Raw genomic sequence first — 13,161 nt, 5'->3', positions numbered from 1 at the left:
TTGCACTATTTTTATCCTGTGTGCAGCTCCAAAATTCGAAATTCAGCGCATTACAAAAGAGTTCGACTCGTCTGAATAAAGTCAAAAGCTAGCCGCACAATTCGAGATCTAACTGAGAGACATTATAGTTCTACATTCTGAAGATAATGACACCATTCAAAATTTGAATGTACAGCACAGTTCCATATTCTGAAGCTAGCAATACGGTTCGAAATTGTGCAGTTGGCGGTGCATGTTTAAAATCCTGAAGCTTGCAACATAGTTCGAAATCCTGGCACTATGGACTCGGTTAGAAATCCCGAACCCAGAGACACAGTTCGAAATTGCGAGCCAAGAGACACTGTTCGAAATTACTAGCCCAGAGACACTGTTCCAAATTACGAGTCCAGAGAAAGAGGTCGAAATTACGAGCCCAGGGGAACAGTTGGAAATTCCGAAGCAAGCAACACAGTTCGAATTTGTTTCCTTAACACTGAAAAGATGTAGGCCTATACGGCGCAGCACCATGAAGTGGTTGTGGGTCGGCTGTGGGTCCAGATCAGAATGTGTATGCCCTATATTTTCATAAGGAAATAATACTCTAAGCTTTAGGGAATGAAAACCGTCGGCGGTGTCGACCTTAAGGGCATGCAGAAAACAAAGCTGTGGGTCCGAGTGGTTTACAGTCGTCATTGGGCTTACGGACGAATGCTGGTTCGAAATCCTGAAGTGACCAACAGAGACGTAAATCCTGACGTAAGTGACTTGTACGTTGTCACAAATGCTGCATCTCGATTAACGTCTTGGGTATCCTCTATTTGATGCAGACCATTATTCTAGCTGTTAACCACCCCGTCTAGAAATCTAACAGTTTTGGTGTATTTGAAATCGACAACAGTTTACTCCCCAAGGCAGAAAATGAGACTTGTCCAAGGAAGCGCTGCCTAGTTGCACCCACCAAGAAGTCTCCGGAGAATAATGTAGACTTTTCAACACTGCAGCCTTCTGCATTACCCAGAGTGTCAAAAGGGCCCTGCTGCGGGTGAAAAACCCCGGTACTCTCCTGATTTGCGCCAAGAGATCAGGAGGTACCAAACCAAGGGCAACAAAGATTAATGGGGAGTCTGACGACACTGTACATGGGAATCTAGAGAGACATTTCAGGGGCGAGGTCGGCATATTTAGCATGCTTTTCCTGAAATTTGCCAATTCCATTGCTGTCTAAAAGGACAGAAAATTCAATAGCATGAATAAAGTCATATTAGTATTATTACACTATTTTGTATCATCTATTATAACCGACGTAGCCCTATTTGTTTCGTCATAAATACATGCAAAAAAACTTTTCTTATGTTCAAAAACAACCACTTAAACGCTGAACGATGAAGATGATTTAAAAAATAGTCATCTGACAAAATATCTGACATTTTCTATGTTAGCACCTTCAGTTATATTTACCATATTTGGCCAACACCTCTGACATTTTCTATGTTAGCACCTTCAGTTCTATGTACCAGATTTGGCCACCACCTTGTTAGCTTCATCCATCAAATACAGAATGCCTCTTTTTCTAATTTTGTTTTACGATTCGAATGCAGCGAAAAAGGTCGACAGATTGTATGATCATTTCCACTGGAAGAAAATTTGCTCTTTCCTGGTGTTATAGTTCAAAGAGGAACATTTTTTTACTCAACTTTGAATCATTTTGCAATATTTACAGGAATTCCGTTTCTCGCCTCGAAAAACGTAAACTAAGCCATTTTGATGGTCAGAAAATTCTTCAAAAACGACCGAATCTTTCAAAAGGTTCTGGAGTAAAACTTGAACTGTCGACCATGATGCATTGAACAAACCCGAATCTTCTTATACCAACTGCCATTCGTACAAACCTTTTACCTCCCAGGCCTTGTGGTTTCGGAGTGAAAACATATTTCAACCTTTGACTATTTCAAATTGAATTTACTTTCACAAATTGATGTAAAAAACAAGTGAGATATGTATGTTCGGAAGTATATAAAAATCATTCCGCTCAATCCATCATTAAACTTTTCTGGAAAGTTTACAGACTCAAGTCGCCTTGACAGAACTTCTACAGCGTTTCTAGACGTTAAGCTGAAACACACGTCAGATTTATCTTTTTCGATATTGGACACAATACATCAAATACAGCACAGACAATGACCGTTAAGATTCCCATTGCATCTTGTTTCGGAGCAGTCTCGCGGAAGACTATAATTACTTGCTTATTGCGATCATAAAACCCACTTATCAGGGAAGCAAGGATTTATGCTATGACTGTAAGATTCATCCAGAAATATTGACGGGCTCAGACGGGGATTTCGATCCGACACAAGGGATTTGTCTACTCCAAGGTACGGATCAAGACGAATGCATGAGCCAAGCACATGAAACACAAGTTAACAACGTGCTTTCAGTCTCTGCACATCATGCAACTTCCCACCGAGGTCTACCTCAGGGAAAGATCCTGTTCCTTTTCACTACGGAAGAAACACTAATGTGTTACAAACAATATATTCGCCTTGAAAGAATCGCGTCTGGGCTGGGGGCTGGATACATGTAGAATGTTAAATACGATGATTCTCCCGAGAGTTTCTTTCGTAACTTATTCAGTATCTGCCAAGAACTGTCATTCATGATCTCTGTTACTGAGCGTGTTGAACTGCGGACATATGACTTTGGGATCTGTTTGGGAACTTGATGAGGATTGTTTTCCCTTGCCAGGTTTTAGGTCAGTCTGGTGTTAAAAGGGTAATGTTAAAAAAGGCGTTCTTCGCTGAGACTAACTGCCCAGGATTTAAAAGTTTGGCATGAGCTTACTGAATTAAAGTTTTATTTGTATGGCCGTGCTGGATTAATCTGTTACATGTATTTTCCTATCCTAGTCAGATTAATGTTAATCAACTTAACCCTAAAATTACTTGTCGGATGGATTTTGGCTGACTTTATAACGCCTTAGATTGTATTTGTTTCTTGAAGGACAAGAGAATTGTATTAATGGGTTGGGACTTTTTTTAAACTGGATATGTTCTGACCAACTGACAGTTCAAGCAACTTTGAAACTTTCAAAGAAATTATCCTCGCGACTGTTCCATCTGTCAGTCAAGACGTAATGCCATTGGATTACTATGGCGAGGCTTAATTATTTATAGACCGCAGTCTTAGAGTTGGAGTATTGCTGAGAGTGGTGTGGCGTTAAACAAACAAACAAACAAACAAAACAACCATTCTAATGCATGAATTAGTGTTTGGACAATGTCTGAATATTCAACATATGAAAAGCAAGCTCTGATCCTATGACTCTTCCGTCAAAACGGAGACACTGACGTTCAAATTGATCTTCCGGCTGCTACTGATGACTGACTGCTACTGATGGCTTACTGCTAGTGATGACTGACTGCTTCTGATGACTGACTGCTACTGATGACTGACTGTTACTGATGACTGACATAATCTGTTCGTAGGTTATAAAAATCAAACTGAGAGAGTGAGATTAGTTTTACATATGTATGTATGTATGTATGTATGTATGTATGTATGTATGTATGTATGTATGTATGTATGTATGTATGTATGTATGTATGTATGTATGTATATATATATATGTGTGTGTGTGTGTGTGCTCTCACATCTTTTAAAATATCTAAGGTGAAAGCAAACTTTCTCTAATCACGGAGGTCCCTTTTCAATAGCAATTAACTGAGATAAAGGGCAGTCCAATTCCAATTTCAAACCAGACAGTTGTCGATACGTCTACAGTTCTTGATCAGGTCAGTAGGGGGTGGCCCTCAATTCACAATAGATGCCGACCAAATCTCTCCAGAACGTTCAGATACATATTGACAGCAAAATTACCCCCACCCTTACAATCCTAAATGGACGATGACCTTTCGTCCTTCGGACAACTCCAGCCAACTTTTTAAAAATTTGATTTTGTGTCCAAAACGAGACGCACTGAATTTCCTGTATCGGTTGAAGCAGACGTTTTTTTCCCAGACATAAAATCACATTTGGCCTTTATCCAGTCCTGGAGGTTAGGAAGGGGAATTGGTGAGTAAATAAACTGAAATCAACTTACTGAGCTGACATCCGGGTCCCCAGAAGCCTTCCCGGCATCCTCCTACGCAGTTGCCATGCACCTTGTCACAGACCTCACTTCGTCTGCATCGACACCGGAAGCGACACTTGTAACCAAAATAGCCATCTTGACACCGGCTGTGAAGGTCCTGCAGGCCGTCTGGAAATTGAAAGAGGGACATGTTTAAGTTGTAAAACAGAATTAAAGACGCATTGTTTACATTAAAGGGAAAATATTTCACCGACGGATAAATGTGCCTTTTGCAAATTGGGTCATCAATATTTTCAGCAGGAATATTTTACACCTTGCACCACTCATGTCTAACGACTCAGTTTGTAGTATGATGTGAAACGTTTCTACACAGTTAAATTTGTGTTTACTGTCAGACAGTTGTGTTAACTGTTACCGTCTTTCTTTACTTCAAGTCAAATAATGTTAGTATATTTCTGACTATATTTCTGATATGCACTATATGGCTGAAATATTGCAGGCCTGACGTTAAATCTTAATTCACTCACTCTGATATAACGGTAAGTTTATAGAAAACCGTTGTACAGAACTCTAACTAATCTTGAGCGTTGCCAATAGTACCTGCAGAAAGCAACCTGCAGTAACCGTTGCAAGTAACTAGTTGTAACAAGTGGAATTGTCAGTGATAATTGCAGAAAGCAACCAGTTGTAACTGTAGTACCTGTACAGGGTAACCGGTAAGTAACCGAAGTTACTGTAAACAGTAACCAGTTGCCACTGTAGCAAGGGGAAGTCACTGCGATGCGTCAAACTGATGGTTGCATGCTGACACCATTGCTTTGCACTGAGCTGGCGCTGTAGAACCGACACACGCACACACGCCTACGTCCACACACACGAGCTGGCATACCCCCCCCCCCCCCCCCCCCGCCTACACGCCTGTGCTCGCCTCTCCATACATCCGAAAACCTTTCTTAGTGTACGTCAATTTGCACGCCTTTTACGTTGTCACACTGTTAACCAACCAAAACTACAGTTCAAAGCAACGAAATCACCGATTCCCATTTCTGTGAAGGAGCTTTGTTAAATACAGAAACAAAAAAAATCAATTAATGAAATTTGATTTAATGACAACCCACTTCTTAAATCCGTATGAAGCCGACATTTTATCCGTTTAACCGTAAATATTTTATTATTAAATTAAGAAAAAAGACACTGTTGGCCATTTCGAGCAAATAAAAGTTAGAAATAGTGCAGTTTATTTCACTGCCCCTGCAAATAATTCCATATGATTCAGAGGAGTTTGCAATTTGGCGTTCGCCATGACTCTGGGATAATCATCTCTTCTGAATGGCACATAATAAAACTGCCGTGAAAGTGTCGTTGATAGCGAAGTTCGTTGTCGATCACAAAGTTTAGTAGAAAATGATTGCATCAGAGTACCATGTAGCAGTCGATATGGAAACGCCTTAGTAATACACTTTCGCGTCTTGAAGAAAGAATGAGAAATTTTACAACTCAGAGTGCATTTAGTGAATGTTTGCACTTTAATACCTCAATTTATTCACTACTTATTCCTCACTCAGGGATTTCGAAGCACGAACGCCTAACCGAGCTGTCCACACATAGCTTCATTTCGAGGTTAAAAAAAGGCCGATATCTCAGGCGGTCGATAAGGAAATCTGACAACGCAAACTGTTCCCGCTAAGCAAACGCGACAGTAATGACCGAACATGTTCGCGATTACGCAAAACGTAAATCACCAAATCGTTTATCTCTAGCTGATATTTTCATTGAAACAGACGACATTAGGAATTAAGAATTCAACAGCTTAATACCTAACCTCTCGGGTTTATTTTCTTCCGAATATGAATCCGACCATTTATTCTTTCCAAGTCAGCTTGTAGCACAGATCCCTATTCTACGTAAGTCCATTAAACGCCAGTTCGAGAGTAGCTGCGCGGTATTTAAGGCTGGTGGCTAAACGACAACGGTCGTAAAATGTCCAAACATTGATTCCGTTTGATTTACAATTCCGTCAATTTCATGTATTGTATTTCAAGTAATTGAGTCGAGCCCCATATGACCTAATGTTTAACTTAAGCACCGAACCCTGGGGTTTAGAGCGTGCTTTTAAAGCACCGGCATCAAACTCATTGACCAATCATTCCCGAGAAACCACGAGAGCGGAAAATCCGTGTTACCACAACCTTTGTGAATTGTAGATCAAGCTATGAAATGAATTTGTTTTCCAAACAGAGAACACAAACCAGGTTGACACACGTTAATCAATACCGCTATGGGAATAAACTTGGAATTCATCGAACGGTTTACGGCAGGACTCCCATTTTGTTTCTCTGCAAAAAAAAGACTGCTGCTATTTCGAATGGAACCATTGCCAGAAACCCGAGCTATGCAAATACGTGCGTGACAAGGTTGCAGAGGGAAGCCTGTACAGAAGAACTGCCAACCTTTCCATGGAACAATTAACATCCCTGTTTGCATGAATCATTAAGTTCGTAAACCAACATGGATGGTCGCTTTTCACAATGGCAATGAACGACCGTTTAAGACCAAATTGCTATTTGTGATATATAGTGGACGGCAATTAATACGGCACTGTCGGATGTAAGGACGAAATATGGACGTTGGGTATTACCGTAATTACGTCACTGCGACGCAAATACGTAGTTATTGCAGGGTCGGAATCATTAAGTTATAAAGCTATTGCTACTTTTATCAGTAAAATGCACGTGCCACAAAATCCTAATTGAGCTGTTGAAAATACTGCTTAGAAATAGTGATTTAATTCGTCTTATCGAGCCATTTCATATTATACGGGATACGTGTACTATCAGTTTGATATGTGTGGAGAGCTACACTTGTTAACAAACTGACATGTCCAGACCAGCTACACCTGTTGACAAATTGACTTAAAAGGAGAGCTACACTTATTGACAAATTGACATGTCCAGGTGAGCTACACATTTTGACAAAGTGACATGTCCAGGCGAGCTACACCTGTAGACGAATTGACAAGTCCAGGCGAACTACACTTGTTGACAAATTGACATGTCCAGGTAAGCTACACCTGTTGACAAAATTACATGTCTAGGCGAGGTAGACTTTTTGACAAAGGAACATGTCCAGACGAGCTACACTTTTTGACAAATTGACATGTCCAGGCGAGCTACACTTTTTGACAAAGTGACATGTCCAGGCGAGCTACACTTGTTGACAAAATGACATGTCCAGGCGAAATACACTTGATGTAATCAATCAACCAGGATGATCTATTCCTGTCTACTTGACAGCTCGCGTGTTGGCCATCTTATGGATTGGGAGTTTTACGACGTTCTTTCATGCCACCGTGGAGAGGAATGAAAACAGAAAATCGGTGTGAAAAGATGTCTCAGCTAAGATTGTTTCCTGGAATCAACTTTTACCGTGGTTTTATTATCATCCTGCTTCATGCGGTTCAACTAGCCACGCATTTACTCTACCAGTCGTCAGCTAACGCCATTTATACCGCTGCGAGGGGAACGAGGACAAATTCCGCAAACGTTCAAACACATTAAACACGATTCCTTAAAATGCATTAAAAGTTAAAGCAAACTGAAGTAAAGTTTATGTTGCGATACTACGTTCGCTGATCTTTTATCTGCTTAACTTTAATGCTGGAGAGGAAAAGGTCTATTAAGAAGATTCATGGAGGATACTGTTACTGAACTATTGTAAATTGAAGGCAGGTCAGTGCAGGGTCCATGAAGCTTTTCTTGGGGACGGACAAAACCGATATCCTCTGTGTGGACCCACCTATGATAAACAGTATAGTTACGATTGCTCGTAATTTACGAACGCTTTGTGGCACAGGACCGTTCGTATGTTTTGAGAACACACACTGGTGATATCCTTCATGTGGATCCAGTAACCTCGACATAGTTTGAGAACTGAAAGATGCTAACCTCTCACTCCCCAAACCCCTTCTAATGTTTGGATCCTGTACCCTCTAAATGTCTTAGAGCCTACACTGCTTGATACCCTCTGTGGATCAGATCAAATTGTCTTCAGAACCGACACGGATGCACAAATTACATTTTATTGTATTAGGCCCTTCTTGGTGAACGGTTTAAGTCAATATCAAAGTTTCAGACCTTTTTATTTACCTAACGGAATAACCCGAGTGGATCCGAATGGTTCCCGCCTTGCTGACAACTGACACCCCAACACTGGGAACTAATCCTGGTCCGAATATGATTCAAGACAAAGCAGTACTCATCAATCTCACATTCCAGACCTACAATTGGTGATAGCAGATGTCCTCCTCATCAATTCCCCTGCCCCGACTAATTATTATCAAAAGGTAATCAGCAAGAAAGGGATGACAGTGATGATCTGGGAACCATTCACATTTCCCGTGGAACGACTTCTCTTCCCCTACAGCAAGGGTATACCAAACAACTACGAGACAGTTTCCATCCCATTTGTGACAGATAATTGAAGGTTCTTGTCAGCTTGGCTTACAAACGTGCTGACTTGTACAGCCAGTTTCTGTATATTCCAATTGCCTTTTTTCAACTCATTCGAATGCCTAATAACTGACTGCGGGTGTTTTTGTCATCCTCCAGAAGAAAAACAATTGGTTTTATTACAAGAGAACAGAGTAAAACAAGCCTTAAAAGGCGTTCGTTAATATCGTTGTGCAACGACCGTTGTTTGATGTTCACAACGAAACCATATGTCTTAGTCGAATTAACCTCAAGCTGAGTTTTTTAACGGCATTAAACCCGTGTCTTGTGGATGAAGCTGGAAATTGGAACGTCCTCAGAAGGCAATGTACTGCCTGAACTGTTGGCGCCAAATAACATGTTTGTCGTTTTCTATTGCTCCGTGTTCTAACGCAGAAGAAAATCGTGTTTATTAACAATCAGTAGAAGAAATGGAGGAGAGAGAAAAAGGAGGACAGTTATTGAGACTTTAGGTACACATGGCTCGAATTCACAATGACACCTTGAGGCATACATATTCAAATACCCCCCTCAAACGCAAACATTCGTTTTATCGAGATTTGCGCTTTTCGAAATATGCATTAATACGGCCATGAGGGCGTTTACTGACTAATGTAGTGGAAGTCGCGGTGGCTGAGCGGGCTAGGCGGCTGACTTTGTGTGCTGGCGATTAGGTGCCTGACTCTGAGGGTGCGGGTTCGAATCCCGGATGGGACTAAACCGAAAAAAAGTACTAGAATGTGTACTTTACTAAGAAAGTGAAATCCCAAATATGACATATGTTGCATTTGACCACTTTCTAAATGGCATCGTGTAATCAATTCAGACCCTGATCTTCACGGATCAATTTCCTTTTTCGAAGGAGGGTACATGTAATAGTCAACCCTTGATAAACCATAATGAGTGTTCACACACTTGGTTTACTTAATTGACAGTTACAACTGGCGCCACTAAATCGTTGCCACTTTCAGCTAAAATTCAGACGTAGTGGTCTCTACGACACAGCCTTCCACCATGAACAGTATGAACAGGCAGAAAATATGACACTTCATTCATGAATACTTACGCTTTTCCATACTTATTTCAAGTTTCAGTTCATGTTTCTCAAATTGAGATATAGAACGGCAATAAAAACATTTCCAATAAATTAAATAGTCTGAATGTTATGTAACAGAAATACGCGTTAACGTCTTCATAAATCAATAACAGTTTCACCAAAGTGAGATTACTGACCATGATGTCTGCCGAGAATAATTACACAGCCATTACGATATATTAAGATTTGGCAGAGGACAACAGGTCTCTCGTTCTGAAAGAAACCTGGAAGCTCCTTTTGGATATTGACCATGATGATAACATCTGAAATAGACTGATAAACTGATAAACTGATTGGAAAACCGGTACATACATTAAAGATTCAGCCTTTGGCAATACTTCCTCTATTATAAGCCATTTGCTGAATTTCATGTTCAATGATTCCATTCTATAAGAACGTCACGGTCAGTACCCTCGTGCACTTAATGCCATTCAATCAAATAGTCCCTGTAGACGTTTTATGTTCAAAAATACATTCATTTCAATCAGTCAGAAATGTCATCTAAGTGAAAATCGATCTCTAAACAAATATATTACATGAACATGGTGCATACTATAAAAAATAAAGTCAATGAAATAAATAACTGTAGCCAAAAATGGACATATATTTTCGTTTTTTCCCGTAAGTCGACAATGAAATATACATGTACAATGTTTGTGATGGCTTTTTTTACCTTGCAGTCATGACAAATTACCTTTTGCATATAACTTCTCAACTAAATCGTTAAAATTTACATTTTCCAGAGGTTGCCAGCGTAACACCAAATCCACCTGTGTAAATCAAATGTATATTCGCAAACAACCTTTAAACCCGACAGCATCCGTATCAACCGCGCCTGTTGCGCACATTCTCAGTCACGGTCTATCTCTTGAAACCCCCTCCCCCTCCAATCGATCAGTGGACCCGGGAGGGAGCGGAGACCGGGACTCGGGGGAACCTGCATGGGCAAACGATGTTATTCAGAGCCCTGTGACTCACCCAGGGGGATAGCTGTTCGATCTATACGTGGGATCTAACTGACCCATGTTTCCATCAAGAGAGCAAGTCCAAGCAAGATGGAGATCAATCTGATTGTTTTCCAAACTAGGTCTGCTTGTTGAAGATCCCAGTTGAAGATCGCTGATAACCTGACTAGATTTATTCGCTAGATGGTGATAACTGATGAACCATTGAAGCCAAAGGGTTTACAAAATAAATGCATGCTTTGCCTTGATCTATGATCCTGTGACACAAATACAAGTAATACAGCATATATTTCGTCCAAAATCTGTATAGCCAGAATTTATATTCAGATGAACAAAGTGATACGTGTATGATAGAATAATGATTTTACACACTGAGTTTGTATTTCATAAAGTAATGTTGTGTTTCCCTTCACATCGAATAGACCGAAAAGACTAGATCGCCTTAGAAAACAGTACTACAGTAGCCGTTCACAAAGAAATATAATGATGTTTCTCTCCCACATTAAACAGTTTATGCAAAGATATCATTCTAAAAAAAGGCTGAAGAGGCTTAGTAGGGGTAGCCTAGTGGTTTAAGCATTCGTTCGTTACGTCGGAGAATTCGGGTAAAATGTGTGAGGCCAATTCCTGGTGTTCCCCGCCGTGATATTGCTAAAAACGACGCAAAACCATACACACTCACTCACTTTGTGATAAAATGCGTGATATCCCACATGGGTGTTCTAATAGCGATGTTACAGGGACATTTCTAAAACCGGCGTAAAACTATACTCAATCATTTAATGTGCGTGACCCCCGCTGTGATATCGCACAAATCAAAATACATACTCTCTCGACACTATTTGAGAGTCCTCATAGAATTGATAGAATTATCTACTAAATAGTACACTCGTCAGTAGTTCATGTAGACTACTTTAATCCATCAAAATGCCTTAACACGATTTAAAACAAGTGGACCTACTGTGGGGCAGTCACCGAAGTTCACTAGCACTATGTGCATTTCAACACTGTAGAGTACACGTGTCAATTAGAAATGAGACATATATATATATTTATAAATGTAACTGCTGGTAATTACACTGTCTAGATAGGTCTCCTCCCTGTTCAGCTCTCTTCGATCAATAACTATTTGTTTCTATCGCGCTGAGAGTCAGACTGAGTTACGTTCAAGAGAAGGTAAAATAACAGGATGCTTTTGAGACTGAGAAAGTCGAGCAGTTAACGCATGAGATACAGGAATAATTAGAAGTCTTCAGCACTTGGATTAGTTTGTCCAGCTGACCTTTGATTGTAATGTCAGAAAGACTCGTTGACCGAGGTGTTGACACGCAATCACATGCACAGAATATTCCCGATTACCGACTAACTAACCATGATGGTGCAGAGGTTCCAGCTATCGGTAGGACAAGCCTTCTGACACTGGTTCCTGCTATCAAAGGGATTGATGTAAGTGATCAATTCCAGCTGACTGCTGGCATGACCTAATAGAGGACGTCCGCGATGAATAGTGAAGAGCTTGATATGCAGAAAAGTTACGGAAAATTATCCAGACCCCAGGGTAATAGCCAGAGAAATTGCGATTTAATGGAAACGTGCGGTTGCCCGCAAGATGGCTATCGCTTCATGGCGTTCGCGATGGAACATAGGGTCGTCACTTCATTATAGTTGTACTGATTTGATTGAGGAAGCGGGCAATCCTGTAACGTAATTACAAGAATCAATGGTGTAGTTGTTCAATACATTGAGGAGGCAGACAGAGATATGTGATGGTCATCTCTATACATGCGGCCATACGTCACGTATCCTCATCCAACATGGATACGTCTTACCCTACAGTGTAATCAACCAGAGAGATAACAACCCCGGTTTAGCCTTTTCCAACCTGGCAACTGAAATGCCATTTTATTTATTTCAATCCATAAAATTCTAGACTTTTCTGCTTTCATTTCAGTGGTAGGTGTTTTTGTTTCGCGAATAGTTCCATAATATTCCTGAATATGTTTTAGGACTTCAAATGAAAGTGGAAGAAAATCCAATCCGATATTCAAAGTTGTTAAGTCAAAACCGACAGCTGTCACTTTTTTCTAACTTCAAAAACGTATCAAATACGTCAGTCAAATAGAAGCCTGGTCAATATCACGATGAAAGAAGCATGCCCGAACACCTGCAATTGTTGTGAACAAATATCAAAGTTATTTATAATTACCATTCCACTTAATCTAATGAGATACTGAACTAATTCTGTTATTAAACGAAATCCGTCGAGACATCCAGCCTCCCCCATACTAATGACCAAAGTTAGAAACACTACGGAAATTAAGATTGAAAGCTAATACGATTTTCCACCCAAATTCTGTCAAAAAAACTCCCAAAGTTTTGAAAAGACATTCCGCAAAGAACCATGCGTAGCGAATTTTCCGAATAATTTTCCAATCATCAGCAAATTATGATTCGAAACGGATGCAATTTTTCGACGCTCAAACGAAATCCGATTATGTCCCCTTGCGCTAGGATTGGATTTCTATTGAGTCGCGTCACATGTATTGA

At 40.3% G+C, this 13,161-nt stretch overlaps 1 protein-coding gene across 10 annotated transcripts in view; it reads right to left on the bottom strand.

The window, feature by feature from the left end:
- The window catches only part of LOC137291043 (receptor-type tyrosine-protein phosphatase mu-like), a 190,775-nt gene that overhangs the window by 102,219 nt on the left and 75,395 nt on the right, over nucleotides 1–13,161 (bottom strand). For all 10 annotated transcript variants that reach the window (XM_067822302.1, XM_067822303.1, XM_067822306.1 and 7 more), the window contains one exon: nucleotides 4,076–4,234. In XM_067822302.1, coding sequence (XP_067678403.1) covers nucleotides 4,076–4,234 — 159 coding nt within the window. The remainder of the gene's footprint in view (nucleotides 1–4,075; nucleotides 4,235–13,161) is intronic.

Source organism: Haliotis asinina, chromosome 7, assembly GCF_037392515.1.
Source record: "Haliotis asinina isolate JCU_RB_2024 chromosome 7, JCU_Hal_asi_v2, whole genome shotgun sequence".
In the NCBI taxonomy this organism is placed as follows: domain Eukaryota; kingdom Metazoa; phylum Mollusca; class Gastropoda; order Lepetellida; family Haliotidae; genus Haliotis; species Haliotis asinina.
This window is presented reverse-complemented; position numbering and strand designations above follow the sequence as displayed.